This window comes from Puma concolor, chromosome A1 (assembly GCF_028749965.1).
Source record: "Puma concolor isolate L17-30 chromosome A1, mPumCon1.1.hap2, whole genome shotgun sequence".
Classification (NCBI taxonomy): Eukaryota; Metazoa; Chordata; class Mammalia; order Carnivora; family Felidae; genus Puma; species Puma concolor.
In genome coordinates, this window is record NC_141667.1 from 44,558,959 (window position 1) to 44,577,645 (window position 18,687).

Genomic DNA, 18,687 nt, shown 5'->3' on the forward strand with positions numbered 1-18,687 from the left:
CTACTGCACCACACTGAGCAACTCTCCCTCTCCTCTGGGCGGCCGTGGCACTGTATCTACACATATCTTACGATGGGCTCGTTCGCACTGGCTCTCTAGTTTTTTATACCCAGATCTTCATGCTCTTGATGGGTTGAATTCCTCAAGGCCCCAAACTGCGTTTAATTATCTTCACATCTCAACACAGCACATAGTTTAAATGCTTCATGAGGGCAGACACCTTTAAACATTTGTTGAACAAAGGAATGAAGCTTGGGCTTCACTAGAGATGGTCGATGCTGGCAGAGATTCATTCATTAATGACTCTCTTATTTATTGAGGCCCTACTGTGTGCTAGGCACTGAAGATATTAAAGAAGGAAAAAACAATCAAGGTTCCTTTTCTAGAAAGCCTTTGAAGTTTAGTGGAGGACATAGATAATTAATGGAATAATCACACACGTGAATATAATGTTCTGTAATAAGTGTTTAAAAAAGAAAGGAGTAAGGGCCCCTGGGTGGCTCAGTCAGTTGAGCATCCGACTTTGGCTCAGGTCATGATCTCATGGCTGATGAGTTCGAGCCCCGTGTCAGGCCCTGTGCTGACAACTCAGAGCCTGGAGCCTGCCTCAGGTTCTGTCTCTGTCTTTCTCTGCCCCTCCTCTGCTCACGCACTGTCCGTCTCTCTCTAATACAAATGAACATTAAAAAAATATTTTTTAAAAAAGTAGACTGAGCTGGGAGATGTATTATAGTGTCAGGAAAAACTGTAAAGAAAGAATGGCTGGGCTGGGATCTGAAAGAGGAGTGGGAGTTAGCCAGACTAAAGGAAAGGAAAAGGAACTTCTGGAAGAAAGAACAGTGTATGCAAAGGCCATGTGTCAGGACAGGGAACGGACTGAAACAGGCCATGTCGTCGGAACCAGAGTGGTAGGATAAGAAAGGCAGGATGAAGCCCAAAAGGTCCACAGAGACCATGTCAGACGCAGCGTGGGAGACATGGCAGGATCTGGCTTTATCTTAAGGATGTGGGGGAACCATTCAAAGTATCCAGGCAGGGAAATGGGATGATGTAATGGTGGTGATAAGAAAGGGGGGCTGGGGCCTCCACTCCTGACTTATTATTTTATTTTTAAATGTTCGTGCTGGTTAAAATGTCTTCTCCTCAACTGCAGGAAGACTAAGGACATCTCTGTTCTCTGGGGCATTTTGCCAGACCCTGTGTCAGGGAACTGTTGACAGTAAACAGGATGGGGATTTGGAAAACATTGAGAAGCCAATGCCTTAGGTGAGAGACCTCTTCTCTCTTCTGCAAGGTCGTTGGGGGGGGGGGGGGGGAGGACAGGATGGGCCCAGTGAGAGCCAGCTTAGGCCTGTTTTCCAGGGTGAAAGGATCCTTCTTAAAGGACTAATCCATCCCTTGAGATCAAAGGTTAACAGGAAAGGCTCCAAACAAATGTCCCTGTGCAAATAGATACTTGCGTCCTCCACCCACCGTCTGTCCCAGGACTTCCAGCCTCTTGCTCCTCCTCATTTCCTTCTGTCTTAAGGATGGGGAGCTAGTTTCTCCCTTTCCACCTCCTCCAATCTCGCCAGGGTTCTGTCCTTCCAAGAATGAATTATTGGAGCCAGAGAATAGGATCTTGGGTTCGGAGGAGATAGAGTCTGCCCTCTCTGCTATCATATCGCTGTCCATCCTCTAAGAGAAAGATGTGGCTTTGGAGACATATCCACAGCAGCGGGAGCTGGCTCTCAAATTCCAACAGCGACAGGAGCCAGGCAGGTAGCCTCAGTTCGAGAAGCAGGCTGAGGGTAGCACAAGAGGGAGGAGGGGCCCATGGGGACCAAAGGACAGGCACCTGCTCTGCATGGAGAGCTGCTGTTGGCTTCAGGTAGTTGAGGCCCTGTGCAAATGTGAGCTCAGTGTGGCCAGATCTCCTAGTTCTTTACGATCCACTGGAAATCTGGAGTGTTTTGTGGAATTTTCTAATTTTTAAACGCTGGCAACAACTTGAAAAATCGTTGTTTAAGACTTGCACAAGCCAAACAAAATGCCTTTGTGGTCTATGAACCACCCACCGTCTTGCCCCAGATGGCCTTGGGCCAAGGATAGATGTTTATGAGATGGTTGACTCTACTGGAGTGGATCTCCACTGCCACCGCTCTGTGGGCAGGCTTGAGATTGGTTTAGAACTAGGGTTAAGAGATTGGATCTGTGGCTGTGACTGGGGGGAGGGGTCAGTTTGGGAGCACTCAGAGATCTGAAATAGTCCCAGCGTGGCCACCCAGGCATCCTGCTTAGCTTTCCTAGGCCCCAAGGAAAGAAAGCCAATATATTCTTGTTTTCCCAGAGAGACAGACTGCACAGCAGTGGTTCTCAAACTTAGCACCCCTGAGAATCCCCCCGGATATTTTGTTAAATAAAAGATGGGTTTCTGGGCCCCGGCCTGTGGTAAGGTGGGGCCTGAGAATTTGAATTGCTAACACGTGGGCAGGTGATGCTGAGGATGCTGGTCCAAGACCAAACTGTGAAAAGCACTGTGGTAGAGACTCCTATTCAGCCAGATTCCTGAGGTCCTTACCTGTGAGCGGGTGAAGAACAAAGAATCCCATATTGTTCCCACCGGTGATGTTGAAGGTCAGCTTCCCTTTGGAGCTGGAGTCCGGGTCCCAGGCATCCAGCTGAAGCACAGAGGTGTGCAGGAGGGCATCCTCCCGGACGGAGGGGTAGAACACTGGCCTGGACATCTGGGGTGGGTTGTCGTTGACATCCGTAACCTCAATGTAGACTTCGGTTACGGAAGAGAGAGGTATGGAACCTCTGTCCACTGCCAGTACCGTCAGCCAATAGCAGGACACAGATTCTCGGTCCAGGGGTGCCAGAGTCTGGATCATACCTAGGGACAGTCGAGCACCAAACCCCAAATCTTTTAGAGCTCACAGTAGCTTTCGGAATCACTTTACCTAACGGTCCCCGGGCGATACTGTGGAAACAGGAGTGTTCCACAGGAAAAGGGACCTGCTGTCGATGTGGTGTGGGAGCTGCTGAGTTAAACACACACAAGTCGTAGCCTTGCTGTAGAGCCTCTCAGAACCGTTCTCTGCTAAGATAAGCCCATGACAGTTGTCCTTAAACCAGTTCCTTCAAGTTTCAAATAGTATAGATACCCATTTAAAGGTTAGGGATCTGATGACTAAATTGCTGTTCCCCTTTCCAGCATCCTTATGATTCTAGAGACCTCACTTCATGCCTCAGTATGCTCGCTCCACAGATTGCTTACTATGGGCCAGCACTGTTCTAGAAGTCGAGAGTCCGACAGTGAGCACAAGAGGGGTGCACCCTAAGTTCTCATGGGTCACGCTCAGCCAGAAGGACTTGTACCAGAGGACAAGGCCCATGCTCACAGCTGTCGTGGGGCAGAGAGGAAGGAATCTCACTGTTTTGTCAGCTGGAGGGACGAAGGCCCAGAGAGAGAACGTGATTTGATCAAGATCGTGTAGCAAGTGGGCCTGAAGAGCAGAGTCTCTTTTAACTGACTCTCAGTCTAATGCTCTTTCTACCACATCACCCTGCCCTTCACCCTGGAAATAAATCAGCCATCAGATTGTAAGCTCTTTGAGGACAGTGACCTACCTTTATTCACCTGGGACCTCCCCCAAGGTGTCACTCTCAGAATCTCACAAGCAGAAGGTGCTTGTGAGTGTTTGGTGAATTGCACTTATTTTCTATGAAGCTTTAAAAGGAATAAATAGGGAAGTTCAGTCAGTTAAGCGTCCAGTTCTTGATTTTAGCTTGGGTCATGATCTCTCGGTTCGTGAGTTTGAGCCCTGGGTCGGGCTCTGTACTTACAGTGCAGAGCCTGCTTGGGATTCATTCTCTCTCTCTCTCTCTCTCTCTCTCTCTCTCTCTCTCCCAAAATAAATAAATAAACTTGGGGTGCCTGGTTGGCTCATTTGGTAAAGTGTCTGACTTCAGCTCAGGTCATGATCTCATGGTTCATGAGTTTGAGCCCCGAGTCAGGCTCTGTGCTGACAGCTCAGAGCCTGAAGTCTACTTCGGATTCTGTGTCTCCCTCACTCTTTGCTCCTCCCCTGCTTGGTTCTCTCTCTGTCTCTCAAAAAGAAATAAACATTAAAAAATTTTTTCTAAATAAATAAGTAAACTTTAAAAAAGGGAGTAAATAAGCTGGTGCCAACTTTTTGGAGGGTAATTTGGAAATTATGTATTAACATTGAAAATATGCATTATCCTTTGACCCAGCAACTGCATTTTTAAGAGTTTTCCCTATAGAGACTCATGCATATGAGTAAAAGTATATGATCAAGGATGTTACAGCTAGATGATAGAATAAAATGCAGCCATTAAAAAAGAAGGAAAAATATAGGTACTGATACGTAAGAGATCCTGGTGTTATGTTATGTGAAAAAAAAAAGTGTTGCAGAATTAGTGTCTTTTGTATAATTTTCTCATATAATAAAATGAACAGTGATAAAATGTCAGACACAAAGAAGAAAAATTTACAAGATTATAGACCAAATTGTTAATAAAGATTATATCTAGGGAGATGGGACACACACACAAAAAAAACATTCATATTTAGGGGCATCTGGATGGTTCACTCAGTTGAACGCCCAGCTCTTGATTTCAGCTCAGGTCATGATCCCAGGCTTGTGGAATCGAGCCCTGCATTGGGCTCTGCACTGAGCCTGGAGACAGATTGAGATTTTCTCTCCCTCCCCCTTTGCCCCTCTCCCCCACTCTCTCTCTCTCTCTAAAAAAAAATTTTTTTTAAACATTCATTTTTAAATTATATGTAAAAATTTATAGCCATGATGCATTACTTTTATAAGCATATGCATATACTGTATGTTTATGTGTGTGTGTAAGTATACACACAAATGCTAGTGAGATGGTTGATTTGACTTCAATGGATACACACACACACGCGCGCGCGCGCACGTGCGCACATATATACACACACATATATATATATATCTCCAGTATGATAAAGATTAATTTAAAATAAAATAAAAGGGACAAGAAGGAGAGTCCCTATTTATTGCCTTTTCTTTTTAGCCTGGAGCCTGTCTTCTTTCAGGACAGCCCCTGATCCCCTTAGGCCCATCCTCTCCAAGCACCTGGCACTCCCGTCCACCCCACTACCAGTACCTGTGTCTTTGTTGATGCTAAAGGCTGCAAGACTGGTGCCAGCCCTCAGGAAGTACTGGAGCTCCCCATCCAAGCCACCATCATCATCATGGGCGGCCACTACCATCACCTGCGTTCCCGAGGGACTGTTCTCCTGCACCTGGCCCTGGTGCACAAAGGAGGCAAAGCGGGGAGGGTGGAGATTCTCATTCACATCCAAGACTATCACTTCCACGTGGCAGAGGGTCCTGCGGGCCAGGGGCCGCCCACTGTCACTGGCCCACAGGCTCAGATTGTATCCAGCCCGCCTCTCAAAGTCCAGCTCTCTCTCCAGACTAAGCGCGCCAGTCATCGGGTCCACCTGGAAGGTCCCGTGGGCATCATCCAACAGGACATAACGCACTTCTCCCGCAGGGCCCACGTCAGGATCGGAGGCATCCAGAAACGTTAGAACAGTCCCGGGGGGCAGATCCTCTGGGACTTTCAGGCTGCTGAGTTCCGTGATACACTGAGGAGAGTTGTCATTGGCATCTTCCAATGTGATTTTCAGGTCAGTGACAGAGAAGAGCTGGTGGCCCTTCCTGGGCTGATCCCTGGCTTCCACCTTGAGTATATATTGTGGCTCTGATTCCCGGTCCAGGTGTCCTGTGACAGCCAGCTCCCCAGTGAGGGGATGGAGGGAGAACTTCTCTGTGGGGCTTAGCAGAGTGTAGCGAACCCTCCCATTGTCATCGGAATCGGCGTCTTTTGCTTCCAACTCGGCAATTGTGGTTCCAACTTCTGTGTTCTCCGAGACGGTTATCTGGTACCCACCAGGAGGAAATCTGGGGGCATTGTCATTCCAGTCTTTCACATTCACTGTCAGCAGCTTCCAGGATGACTTCTGGGGAGTGCCCAAGTCATACACTGTTACATTGAGGATGTAGAAACGGGTGGCTTCATAGTCCAAAGGGGCAGCTACCGTGAGCAGCCCTGTCTCCAGCTCAATGTCAAAGCAGCCCTCGTCGTTGCCGTCTGCAATCACATAGACCAGTTTGCCATTAAATCCAGTATCAGGGTCAGTGGCTGCCAGGCGGGCCAGGGAGGTGTTGACAGGAACACGTTCAAGGATGTCAATGGACTGTGGGAAGTGGTCCTCAAACTGGGGCGTGTGATGATTGATCTGATACGCACTTAAGGAAATGAAGTCCTCATCACTGGAGTCCTGGTTCTGAAACCCAACAGAATGGAGGATGGCCTTTGTGAAATGTGTCAATACTCCTGTTTTATCACATGTTACAGGGACCTCAAAACGAGGATCTTTCACTACAGTAACATTCAAAGTTGTGGGTGAGGCATAGTGTTTCCCATCTGAGGCTGTTATTTTCAGGGAGTAGTTGATGGGTTGACCAGTAGTAGTATGATTCATAAAAGAGCGCTTGAGGGATATCACTCCAGAGAAATGGTTTAGATCAAAATACCCTAGTTCATTGCCTGACACAAACTCGTATTTTAGGTTCTGCAGCTCGTCCACATCTATAGCGGACACAGTCATTAGTGATTTTCCTACCGGCCAGTCTTCGTGGATAGACCCAGTGCAGTTGACTTGCTCAAACATAGGCTTGTTGTCATTCAAGTTCTTGAGCCTAAGAGAAATAGACACTTCCTTTTCCTGGTGAAATGGGGAGCCCCAGTCTGATGCCCGCACCCGGAAGGTATAAATTCTTTTCATGAGCTCATAGTCCATGGGTTTGGAGGTGGAGATAATCCCCAGGTAAGGGTCAATAGAGAAGGGCACAGCTTTCGGACGAGTGATGGAATAGGTGACGTATCCATTCTCCCCATGGTCCCGGTCTGTGGCAGTAACTGTCAGAATGCTGGTGCCTGGAGGGATGTTCTCATCAAAGGTGCCATCGTAGGAGGACCTGTTGAAGATGGGGGCATGGTTGTTACAGTCCACTATATCAATGACCACGGTGGTGGAGGCCAGCCCCGGTGAGGTTCTGATGTGTAGCTGGTAGTGGGCTCGGTCATGGAAGTCCCTGAGCTTCGTGGTGGTGATGAGCCCAGTGCGAGCATTAAGTTTGAACCCTGCACTCTCTGAGGATGGCTTTAGAACATACTGCAGGTTGGGGAAGGCTCGGGTTACTTTCACCATCACCACGCGGCTGCCAGGCGGGGAAAACTCACTGAGCCGCACTCTGTAAACAGCCCTCTCAAATTTGAGGGAGGCCAGTTTGGAAGGGGGTAGGTGGAAGCCCCTGATCTGGGAATGAGAAGAATGCCCGCTCCCACTCCTGGCCTGCAGGCTGAGGTTGAAGCCATGAAGGTGCTCCAGCCAGTTGATGTCTTTGACAGACACCAAACTGAACTCACTGCCGCGGGCATAAGACTTGATGGCTTTGAAGTACTTTCCAGGGTCACCCCCAACTATCTCTAGCGAGTCCACTTCGGCGCCGGAGCTATTTGCGTCTACCATGACGGTGGCGTAGGTGGCACCCTCCTTGCTGTCCGGCGGAGCCACCACCACTGAGGTGATGGCCGGGGGCTTTCTGAGGGCAGGCTCCACGTGGATGACCAGGGCAGCCAGATTGCCAAACCCGTTACCCTCTGAGATTTTCCGCATGCGGTCCACAGCCAGCACCTGGAGCTCGTACCTCCCTCGCCAGGTGACGTTGAGCTTCCCAGCCAAGGTGACCACGCCGCTGGTGGGATGGATGGCGAACGTCTCCGACCTTGTGTTGAAGGCATAGTAGAACTTGGCATTCTGGCCCAGATCCGCATCTGTGGCAGTCACCTTGCAGATGGGGCTCTTGAGGGGCATGTCCTCAGAGATGGTGACTCGGTATGAAGGCGGGGAGAAGAGGGGCTTTAGGTCATTCTGGTCCAGGATGTGGACCACCACCCGGGTCAACGCTTCTAACTCCAAGGTCTTCTCCGTGGCTTGGATGATGAGGGTGTAGCTGTCTCGCACCTCCCTGTTCAGAAGGGCCGTGTTACTGCTCTTTGTTCTTATTCTCAGAAAGCAGAAGTCACCCACCACGTACTCCTCTGTTTTAAACACATTGGCCATGTCCCCGGAGATGATCCGGTACCGCACTGCCCACTGGGGCTCGGCGAGGTAAATGCCCATTTTCACGGAGCTCTCCACGTAGGTCTTGGGGGCAGAGTTTTCGTAGATGGTCGCATTATAAAGAGAGTGTGTAAAGCGCCAGGCGGAGGAGGAGGGGATCCCTTCTCGGGGCTTCTCACAGGTTGTACAGCGGAGCAAGAAAATGACAAAGCCCAAGAAGGCAATAATCATGATGGAAAAACTCCTGAAGCCCTACGCACACACACACAAAAAAGTATGAGTTAGTAAAGAAATGGTTCCTACTGCGATGGTTCTTAGCTAGGATGATTTTGCCCCACAGGGGACACTTGGCAATGTCTGAAGACACCGTCAGCCATCCCAGCTTGTTGGGGAGGATGCTACTGGCATCTGTGGATCGAGGCTGGGGTGCTTCTAAACACCCTGCAACACACAGGACAGCCCCCCAACAACAACTAATGATCCAGCCCCAAATGTCAATAGTGCTCAGGTTGAGATACCTGTTAGTGTATCTAAACACTAACAGACTAATTTAAATGCTTTCTCAGGGGTAACTAGCAGATACAACATAGTCCTGACCACTTGACTCCTTTTCCCAAAGAACCTTCAATGGCTCCCCAGTGATGGTGGGATAATTTCAACCAGGTACCCAAGTTTAGCAATCTGTCTCTAAGTACTTCCTACAAGACCCCGTCCATCAAGGTGGAGCTCCAGCCAAAGTGAGTTGCGTCTGCATGTGCGGGGGCTGCAGAAAAAAACAAAGTGACCAAGATCACAAGCCTGGCCTCCGGTTGGTTGGCCATCAGCCCTGGTTCCACCGCTTACCAGCTGGGTGATTTTCTGCTCGGGTTATTTGACCTCTGTGAGCCTCGGTTTCCTCTTCCGTAGAATGGGGATAAGGATATTATCTACCTCATTGGATTGGTGTGAAAATTAAGTGAAACAACAAAGGTAAATGACCCAGCGGGGGTGCCTGGGACATAGAAATTGTAACATAATATTGGCTATTATCGGTAATAGGCAACTCAGTTTCATCAAGGGAAGGGAGCCACCCAGGGCCTTATGACTAGATAGAGGCAAAGCAAGAATTTGACCTGGGGCTCCTTGCGTTACAGGCCAGGACTGCTTCTTCCACCCCAGACTCACCTGCCCCTGTCCCACTGCTAGTCCCTTTGGACAGAGCCCGATTCTGACTCATCTTGTAACTCCCAAACCCCTGGAATGTCAGAGCTATAATGGGGCTTTGAGACACAGAGTTCTGACCCCACTCCTCGTCCATAGATGGGGAAGCAGAGTCCCAGAGGGGGGACGTGTCTTGCCCCCTTTCACATAGTGGGGGGCCTGGAAAGAACTAGTCCCTGATAATTGTTGAACTGGCCACGAACGAGTGCTTCGCCCCTCTAAGACCTGCCGCGTTTCCCATTGTGTCCTGTGCCGTTTCCCACACGGCCTGTCCCTGAACTCCAGCCTGAGTTCAAAGTGGAGGCTCATCAGGATTAAGGAGAGGGAGAAGGGGGAAGGGGAGTAGGGGAAGGCAGAGGTTCGTTGCCAAAGTGCCTTCCAGAAGCAAAGTGCGAGGCTGGACACAGCAGGCTGGTGCCGGGCCTGCCTGCCCGTGAGAGTCTTGACTCCCAGGAGCTTCTTGGCTGCCAGCCAGATGTGCAGAGCATTCCTGGAGGAAACAGGCAAGACTCGTTTTTCCAGCTGCCTTGCTCTTCAAAGACAAGGAAGAGTTAAACTCCGGGGGCCAGAGGGGAAAGGAGAGGCTTGCATCCATGCCTTTCCAGAGTCCTGAGGGAGCTGAATGGAGCTTCTTTAAGACCTGGCAGGTAGCATCCCAACATGGGAGGGAGGGTGGAAAAGTCTGCCTAACTTGGGATCCGCAAGCCTGTGACAGAAAAGAATTTGAATATGCCCCGTCCTTGCAGCCTCCCTACCACCCACCATCCTTCCCCTGAAATCCCGTTGGTGGCACCCGAGGCCCAGCTCCTCAGAGGAGAGGGGCGGGAATGGAGGCAGATTTCTACACTTGGGGTGTCTATTCCCATCCTTCCTGCCCCTCTACTCTTCCCCCTGGCATCCCCTGCACCCACAGTAGAGCTGGCCCCGGGCAAAAGCCATATTCACCCCATTCCACTCACGCATCCCTGACACAGCAAGAGGAGAGGGACCCCTGAGTCGTGTGGGCCCCAAGCCCCCAGGGTGGCGTTGCTTTGGACGTTGAAGCCCCAAGGGAAAGAGAGTCCTTACCCCAGTCCCAGGTCCGCTCCCTCTGCAGCCCAGCGAGCCCAGGGTGCACCCAGCCTCCCGGCTCGGCCTGCCCTGTTTTGCGGAACGCTTCCTGTTCACCAGGTCAGCACCCGTGGAGGGCAGGCCCCAACAAGACACGCTGCTCAGCAGCTCTGCAGGCGTCTTGCAGAGATGAGCTCAGGGAAGGGAGCAGGGGCAGGGTCTCCCTGGAAGAGATAAGGCACAAAGAACATGCACCCTTGGGTGGGGGGTGGGGGGGTGGTGCCCAGGGCTGTGTTCAAATTATAGGACCCACAGACCTGGTGTGCGGTTTGCTGAGGAAGGACCTCAGCAAACGTGTCTGGACATTTGCTCCTGGAACTATTCCTGGGCAAGTGAACGGGCTTGCGGGGTGCACAGGCACGTTGGGCTCCCTGGGCTGCCCTCCCAGCCCACAGCACCTAGGACCACTATTTCGAAATATCTTGTGAAAACATAAGTCAATTCATATCACTTCCCTTCTTAAAATTTTCCAGTGGCTTCCCATAGCATTCAGATTAAAATCTAAACTCCTTGCTATGACCTACAAGGCCCCACACCATGTGGACCCTGCCTGCTTTTCCAGTGATACCTCCCAGCACTCATTTTTCACCAAGCTGCAACCACAAGGGCCTCCTTTCTCCTCCACAAACATACCAAACTAGAGTCTGCCTCAGGGCCTTTGCACTTGCTATTCCCCTTTACTGAAGAGTCTCACATGGCTGGCTTCTTCTTGTTATCTTTCTTCTTGGCTCAGCCCAACCCATCCCTCATCCTAAGTCCCAGTTTGATGTAGCCTCCTTCTCAGTACCCTTCTTTATCACACCCCCCCATTTTCTTCATGGCACTTATCACTACGCAATATGTTCTTGCTAATTTGTTTAATGACTGTCTCCTACACTAGCCACCGGGCTCCATGAAGACAGGGGCTTTGTGTATCTTATTCATGCATGAATTCTCAGTGCCTGGTACATAACTGCCAGGTACGTAACCCTACTCAATAGTTGAAAAATGGTAGGATCCGGACTTAGGAAAAGCAATGACAGAATGACAGCTGAAAGCACCTTTAGTGATGATCTCTTCCTTTCTGAAGCTGTAAAATGAAGTCCCCCCAAAAGAAAGGGACTTGCCCAAAGTCACAGGGTAAGGACGGTAAGGACCAGAGTCAGGTTCTTTCCTCTCAACCACCTTGCCAGAAAGAGGAACCATGGCTACCTGTGAATCCGACGGTTTGGGTTCAAATTCAAGCTCCACTGCATGCTAACTACATAACCTTGGGTAAGCTAACCTCCCCAAACCTCTGTTTTCTCATCTAGAAGATGGGGCTGTTAAGAGAACTGCTTTCCTGGGGTTTTTATAAAGACTAAAGAAATAAGACCATGCACGTTGTTGTACTTAGCACAGTGCCTGGCCCATAGAAAAGCACTCAATAAATATTAGTTATTACTAGTTTTCAAAGCCAAGGCAGAATCAAAGCCTGAGGTTGGGGTGAGGGTGGGGTCCACTGAATCCTCTGGAGAAGGTCCAGCCTGTGCCCCAACGGAGCAGGAAGCCATGGGTCTCTGGTCGAGTCTAAGCTTGCTGGCCCAGCCACAGGCTATTCTGGTAAGCTGCGAGCAGGCGCTTGTCTGGGGTGGGGCCTCTCGTTCTTGGCTCCCCAGACTCAGAGAAAAATCTGCATGTGGGTGAATGTGCACATTTGCAAGAGAACACGCATACATACTTAGGAGGCACTTTTTGAATAGCTGTATGGGTGCATTGATTGTATGTGCCTGCTTGACAGAATGAATATGATAGGAGCAAATAAATTGGTAGCTAGGGGCTTGTGTGTGCACAGGTGTGAACAAGTGCAGGTGTGGAGTTCACGAATGGAACCTTTTAGGATATGTGTCTGAATCAAATCTTCCTCCTTGTAACTCCCAGCCCCATTTCATAGGTGGGGAAAGCGGCAGAAAGTGGTTTCCAACACACAGTTTCTGGCTGTGTGACCTTGGGCAGGTGGCTTACCTTCTCTGATTTTCATTTCTCTACTTCGTAATATCATGTTGAGAATGGACTTAGTTAATGTGCATAAATACTGAATACAGTATGTGGCAGTTTCAACAAATATTACCCAGTACTATGACTTTTAGCAGCCAGCTCATACTATTGACGGCTGAGTTTATAGGTAATGAAAACTCTCAGATGCATTATCACACCATCCCCAATCTGTTCTTGCACAGGCTGACTTTCTCCAACTAAATGCTGTAGGGCTTTAATGAGACTACGATGCATTTCACCCTGTGCTTTAGCTCACTGCTCCGGCTTCTGAGAATCTGGATTCTAACATTCAGAAACTTGGTGGTTGTGACATCCGCGTCTTTATCCAAATCACTGGTGAAAGTCTAAGCACAAATGGGAGGAACGGTGCTCTGAGATCTTTCCTCAATTTTTTGGTTAGTGACCTCGAGTGCAATTCCGGAATGAGTCATCTCAGAATACAGAGCTCCCTGTCACTGGGGAGACCAGGCAGAGTCTGGGTGGCCACGTGTGAAAGATGTGCTATGCTAGATGCATATATGCCCTCAGGGGAGACGAGAAAAGCTCGAAAGTCCCTTCCAACTCTTACAGGTATGATTCTTTGGCCTGGACAGGCCTGTGGTCTCTATTAGACCCTAAATGAGCCCGCAAAGGCAGGGAAGGGATTTCCTCTGGCTGTGGCTGAGGCTTGCACCCTCGCCGATGCTTGCTCAGTGGTCCGTGTAGCAAGTCAACCTGGTTCTTGGGAGACCTGGATCTAAAGTCATTTCTTCCCTGTGTGTCCTTGGTCAAGTCAGTCACCTGAGCCCTGTGGACCTCTTTCTTCCTCTGTAAATGATGTGCTGTGTGTTGGGTGAAGGGCTGGAATGGATCCATGATTTCAACCCCCTCTATGGCTTTCAAGGGTGGAATCTCCTTTTTCCTAATGAAATTGTACCTGGAAACCTACCTGTAAACAGAGAAAAGCAGAGCTGCACTGTTAAGAGTGGGGATGGAGGGCTAGAACCTGCCCACAGGTTTGTCCCTCACCCCCCTGGGGAGCACAGGCTTGAAAAACTGGATAGATGGCCTCTAGGAGCCCCTCCAGATCTGACAAGCTGGACTCTGCTATTGTCCTGTCATAAAATGTCCTAAGACACATAGCTGGAGGTGCTCTGATTCTTTTTTTAATTGTTTTTTAAGAAGTTTTTTTAATGTTCACTTATTTTTGAGAGAGAAAGAGAAGTGCAAACGGGGGAAGGGGCAGAGAGAGAGGGAGACACAGAATCTGAAGCAGGCTCCAGGATCTGAGCTGTCAACACAGAGCCCGATGCGGGGCTCGAAGCCGCGAACCGTGAGATGATGACCCGAGCTGAAGTCGGATGCTTCACCGACTGAGCCACCCAGGCACCCCTGGTTGTGCTGACTCTGATGCACTATGATCAATATTTGTAATGGTCGATGTGCAGTGACTCTAGTCTTTAGTTCTAGAAGCCTATGACTCTGTGACTAATTCTGTCCCCTCTTTGCGGAAGCAGATGTACTCGGAGGAATTCATAGCCAAACCACTCACTAAAGAAGCTTTTACCAAATTTCTTCAAACTGTCAGGCTTTGTTTCTGACAATGGACCAGTGATGACATCCTCCCTCATGGCCCAACACCTTCTCTTCTCTTAGACATGTCCCAGATGTTCACTAGTGGCCCACATAACACTCCTAAGAAACACATCTACCCTTTCACTCCCGCTTCTCAGATACAGGAAACTGAGATCTGCACAGCACACCCAAGGCCACCCAGAAAGGTGGTGGCTGAACAGAAAATAGACAGCCAGACTTCCTAAACCTGACTACTCAGAATTTCCTAGGCTCCAGGAAGAAGCAAGGAGATAAGATGTTTAAAGTTTGGAGAGCCTTTCATATATATATATATATATATATAATATATATATATTTTTTAAATGTTTATTTATTTCTGAGACAGAGAGAGACAGAGCATGAGCAGGGGAGGGGCAGAGAGAGAGGGAGACACAGAATCTGAAACAGGCTCCAGGCTCTGAGCTTGTCAGTACAGAGCCCGATGTGGGGCTCGAACTCACAAACTGTGAGATCATGACCTGAGCTAAAGTCAGTCGCTCAACCAACTGAGCCACCCAGGTGCCCCGGAGAGCCTTTCTTGAAAGAAAGAGTCAGTGGATTCATTCCTCTGGATTGGAGAATGTCCACACTCCCTCCAGAATCCAAATGTAAAATTACCGTGGATTTGGGTGCCCTTGGGAAGTATTTTCTGACCCCATTCCCCTCCCCTCCACTGTGTCTGCCTCAGGCATCAGTGTTAGGACTGGCCCTTGTGGCTCTTAAGAAAGAACTCTCCAAGTAAGTTCTATTTGTGACAATAGCTTAAATGTGGGGAGGGACAGAGGGATTGTGCCTTTGAATCAGAATTAAAATCATAAGTGAAAGAATATGGATATTCCAGATGCCTGCTAGTCATGAAGTCTTTAGCTGCTGAAGTTATTTTTTCTCTTAGTAGGAGGGAGCCATCGAAGGCTTTTGAGAAGAGGCAGGACCAGAAGAGAACTACATGCTGAGAAGAGTAATCTCATATCAGATCAAAAGGGAGATTTTTCCGTTCAAGACTCCCACTCTGGTGTGGACTGGGCTTGAACACTGGCTCCGTTAGGGTGAGCCAACTGGAACTCCCTGTGGGTAGAGAAGCTTGATTTATTTCTCAGAAACTTGGATGAACCCTTGAGTCATTTGCTAGTTTGTAGTCAGCCACTGCCGGGTTCTCGTGTAACAGAACAAGTCAAAGAACCGGACGCCAGCAGGAAAGGAGCCGGTGTCTTGGGCCCTTGATGGGTTGTGTGACCTTGGGAAGGCCACAGAACCTCTTCTGAGCCTCAATTTATCCGTCTGTAAAATGCAGATAATAATAGCTACTCCTACCTACTTCCCAGGGCTGCAGGGGAGACAGATAATATGAGAGGTGAAGGCACAGGGAGGAAGGACGCAGAGTAACACCTTATTAGGACCCATAATGGCTTGGTAAAGGGCAGCCCGAACCACCAGTGGACCAAGCGGCTTTTAGGAGAGCTGTAAAAGGCCAGGCCTGCCCAAGCCTGAAATTAGAAGGCAAAGAGGACGGAAAAAGGAAGTCCTCACCTACGACATGGATGGAAGGGAGCTGGGACGGGGGTGCCCCTTCTTTATTACTATTCTGATATTATTATTGATGACAAATACTCATGTCTATGTGTAATCCATAAGTTTAAAAAAAAACCTACATGGCGTTATCTCACATGGTTTTGAGGGAAGGGGTGCGGTACTGGATGGAATTAATAGTTAAGAAAGTGGGCTCTGGAGTCAGATAGACCAGGTTTCAAATCCCGGCTCTACTACTCACCAGCTGTGTGGCCTTGGGCAGTTACATCGCCTCTCTGGTCCCAGTACAAGGGATATGGGATAAGTACCTAGCTTGTGGAGTTGTTGAGAAGGCTGAATGAGTCAACATATGGCAGATGCCCAGCTCTGGAATCCACTCAGTACGAGTTAATCATTGTACGGAGATCACCACTCTTCTGACAGTTATTATGACCCTTGTTTTCTAAATGAGAAACTGAGGGCCAGATAATGGGAAAGCTCCGCCCAAGTTCATCCACCCAATAGGTGGTGGACTTTAGTGCCAGCCAAGGATTGGAATCCACATTCTAAAAAGAGAGACTCGGAGAGGGCTGATGTAGCTGCAGCTAATTCTCTGGAGCAACACTCTCCAGCGGAACTTTCTACAAGGATGGGAATGTTCTGTATCTGAGATGTCCCGTATGGGAGCCACTAGGCCCGTGTGTCTATCAAGCCTTGGACATGTGGCTGGTACAACTGAGGAACTGAGTTTGTAATTTTATTTAGTTGAAATTTAAATAGCCACATTTGCCCAGGGGCTCCCGTATTGGCCGGCTTAGCTCCAGAGAGCATGGTGCGGGAGCCAGGAACCGAGGGTGCGTGGGGCTCAGAGGAGGAGGCAGGGCCCCCCTATCTGGTAGGCACAGTGGGCATACCCAGGGCCCGCGGTACTTTTAGGGACCCATGAAAATGTTTTAATTTCTATTAAATCCAGAAGAAAGCAAGCAAACTTTTAGGCTGAAGAAAATGTTACCATTTCTAAAAACATATTTGTCTTTATACAAATATTGCCATAAGATACGATTTCTAATTTAATGCCTAAGACCCTTGAAAGTCATAAGGTGACCCAGGGGAGATGGATATTTGAAGGAAACAAAGGGCTTCCAGGCACCTGGGTTTTAAGGAGGAAAAGGGACAGAGTGGGGAAGGATGAGAAAGTGTTTTGTTATTGGGTCTCTTCTGCCCAAGCCACTCATTCAATGCTTATTTACAGAGGTCCTGCCCTATGAGGGCATTCAAAACAAGACAGAGGAGGTCCTTGCTCTTGTGGGGTTCTATTCTAGTGGCAAAGAGAAAGAGATGACAGATTCGGGTGGTCAGGGGAGCCGTCCATGACAAGGTGACATTTGAGCAGGGGGAGGGCCACAAAGCCTTCTTGAGAAGGAGCTTCAGGCAGAAAACACAGGCAGTGCAAAGGCCCCAAAGCAGGAGCAAGGAGGTCATGCAGGCTGACTAGAGGGCACAAGCCCTCTCCAGAATCATCGCCCCACCCCTGCCACCCAGACACCGAGGCTGTTTCAGCCACAGTTCATCACCAAGGTCAGCTTCCTAATGGAAGAGAAATCCATTCGTGCCCACATCTCCATCCAAACTGTGAGGACAAGGGAGTCCAGGAGGGCCCTGCTTCACCCCTCGGTGCTGTTCCCTACTGGCTGCAGGCATTCTAGCTTGCAGACCCCGACACTCGGTGAGGCCCAGAGGGCGCAAGAGGCCTCTTCGTCTTACATGGATCTGTAGGCTTTCCATGTGGGGCTGAAATCTCCTTAAGCCAGAAGCGTCCCCAGGATCAGTGGGCTCAGGGGTAGAGAAAGGAGGGAAGGTGCCCTGCCCCACTTCTTGAGGGGCCCTCTGGCCAGAGTGGTTTGTAAGGTGAAAACCTACTCCAGTTCAGTAGGGCATGGAATGATATTTATCAGTTAGAAGCTTGGAAGACAAGCAGGGGAACAGAGCATCCCCTCTGGGTTCTACATCTGTGCCTTGGGACAGATCAGGACACAAGTGTGAACTCAGCCTTGTGGGAAGGCCACTGGGAACCTTTGATTCTTCCTCCTGGGCGGGAAGGTACTAGGAGGTCCCTGTATGGGAGAAGCAGGGGAGAAGGGCTGTGCTGAAGGTCTGGGTTCAGGGTGGCTCTCTGGGAGCGAGGAAGGTTGTATTTTGAAGTCAGGAGATACTCTCCTAGAGGACTGAAAAACTTCTTTCAGAGAGTAGAACAAATTGCAGAGACCAGAATATCCCTGCTACGTAGACTTGTCTAGCGGGTGCTTCCTGCAACTCTGATCCAAAGGGATCCTTTGCAAAAGGGTGAGTTTTCAGACGTAGAGACACCAAGTTCCAAATTGGGTGACCTTTGGAGAACTAACTTAACCTCTGTGACTCTGTTTTTCCTCGTCTTCAAAAGACAGATACTAAGTGAACCTACCTCAGATAGTTGTTCTGAAGGTTTGACTAACTACATCGTTCCTATTAAACGTTTAACACAGTGCATGGCACCCGGCAATCACTAAATAAATGCTTGGCTGTCGTTATTTTATGTTTTTTATTTAAAAAACATTTTCTTTAATGTTTATTCATTTTTGAGAGACAGGGCACGAGCAGGGGAGGGGCAGAGAGAGAGGGAGACACAGAATCTGAAGCTGGCTCCGGGCTCTGAGTGGTCAGCACAGAGCCTGACACGGGGCTTGAACCCACGAACTGTGAGATCATGACCTGAGCCAAAGTCAGACACTTAACTGACTGAGCCACCCAGGGGCCCCTAGCTGTTGTATTTTAAAACCATCATTATTATTATGTGAAATGGATTAAAGAGAGCTGGCGCTGTGATATCTGTGAGTTGGGGGTATGGGGCCCCGTCTCCCATTTGTTGCCGCCTCTACCTTCTCAGGCATGTCTGTGAAATTCCCAAGCTGCCTCAGGGCACTGCCTGAAACCTATGAGGAGTCTCATCTATTTATAAAGATGGGACAACTATGACCAGAGCGGGGAACGCATTGTATTAAATCACGTGTGACAGTGGTGGTGCACCTGGAACTAGAACCCAGCGT

At 49.2% G+C, this 18,687-nt stretch overlaps 1 protein-coding gene across 1 annotated transcript in view; it reads right to left on the reverse strand.

The window, feature by feature from the left end:
* Positions 1-18,687, reverse strand: part of FAT2 (FAT atypical cadherin 2) — an 84,378-nt gene that overhangs the window by 54,302 nt on the left and 11,389 nt on the right. Inside the window, exons 2-3 of the mRNA XM_086698466.1 lie at positions 5,149-8,431; positions 2,561-2,875 (exon numbers count right to left, since the gene is read on the reverse strand). Coding sequence (XP_086554592.1) covers positions 2,561-2,875; positions 5,149-8,410 — 3,577 coding nt within the window. The 5' untranslated portion in view covers positions 8,411-8,431. The remainder of the gene's footprint in view (positions 1-2,560; positions 2,876-5,148; positions 8,432-18,687) is intronic.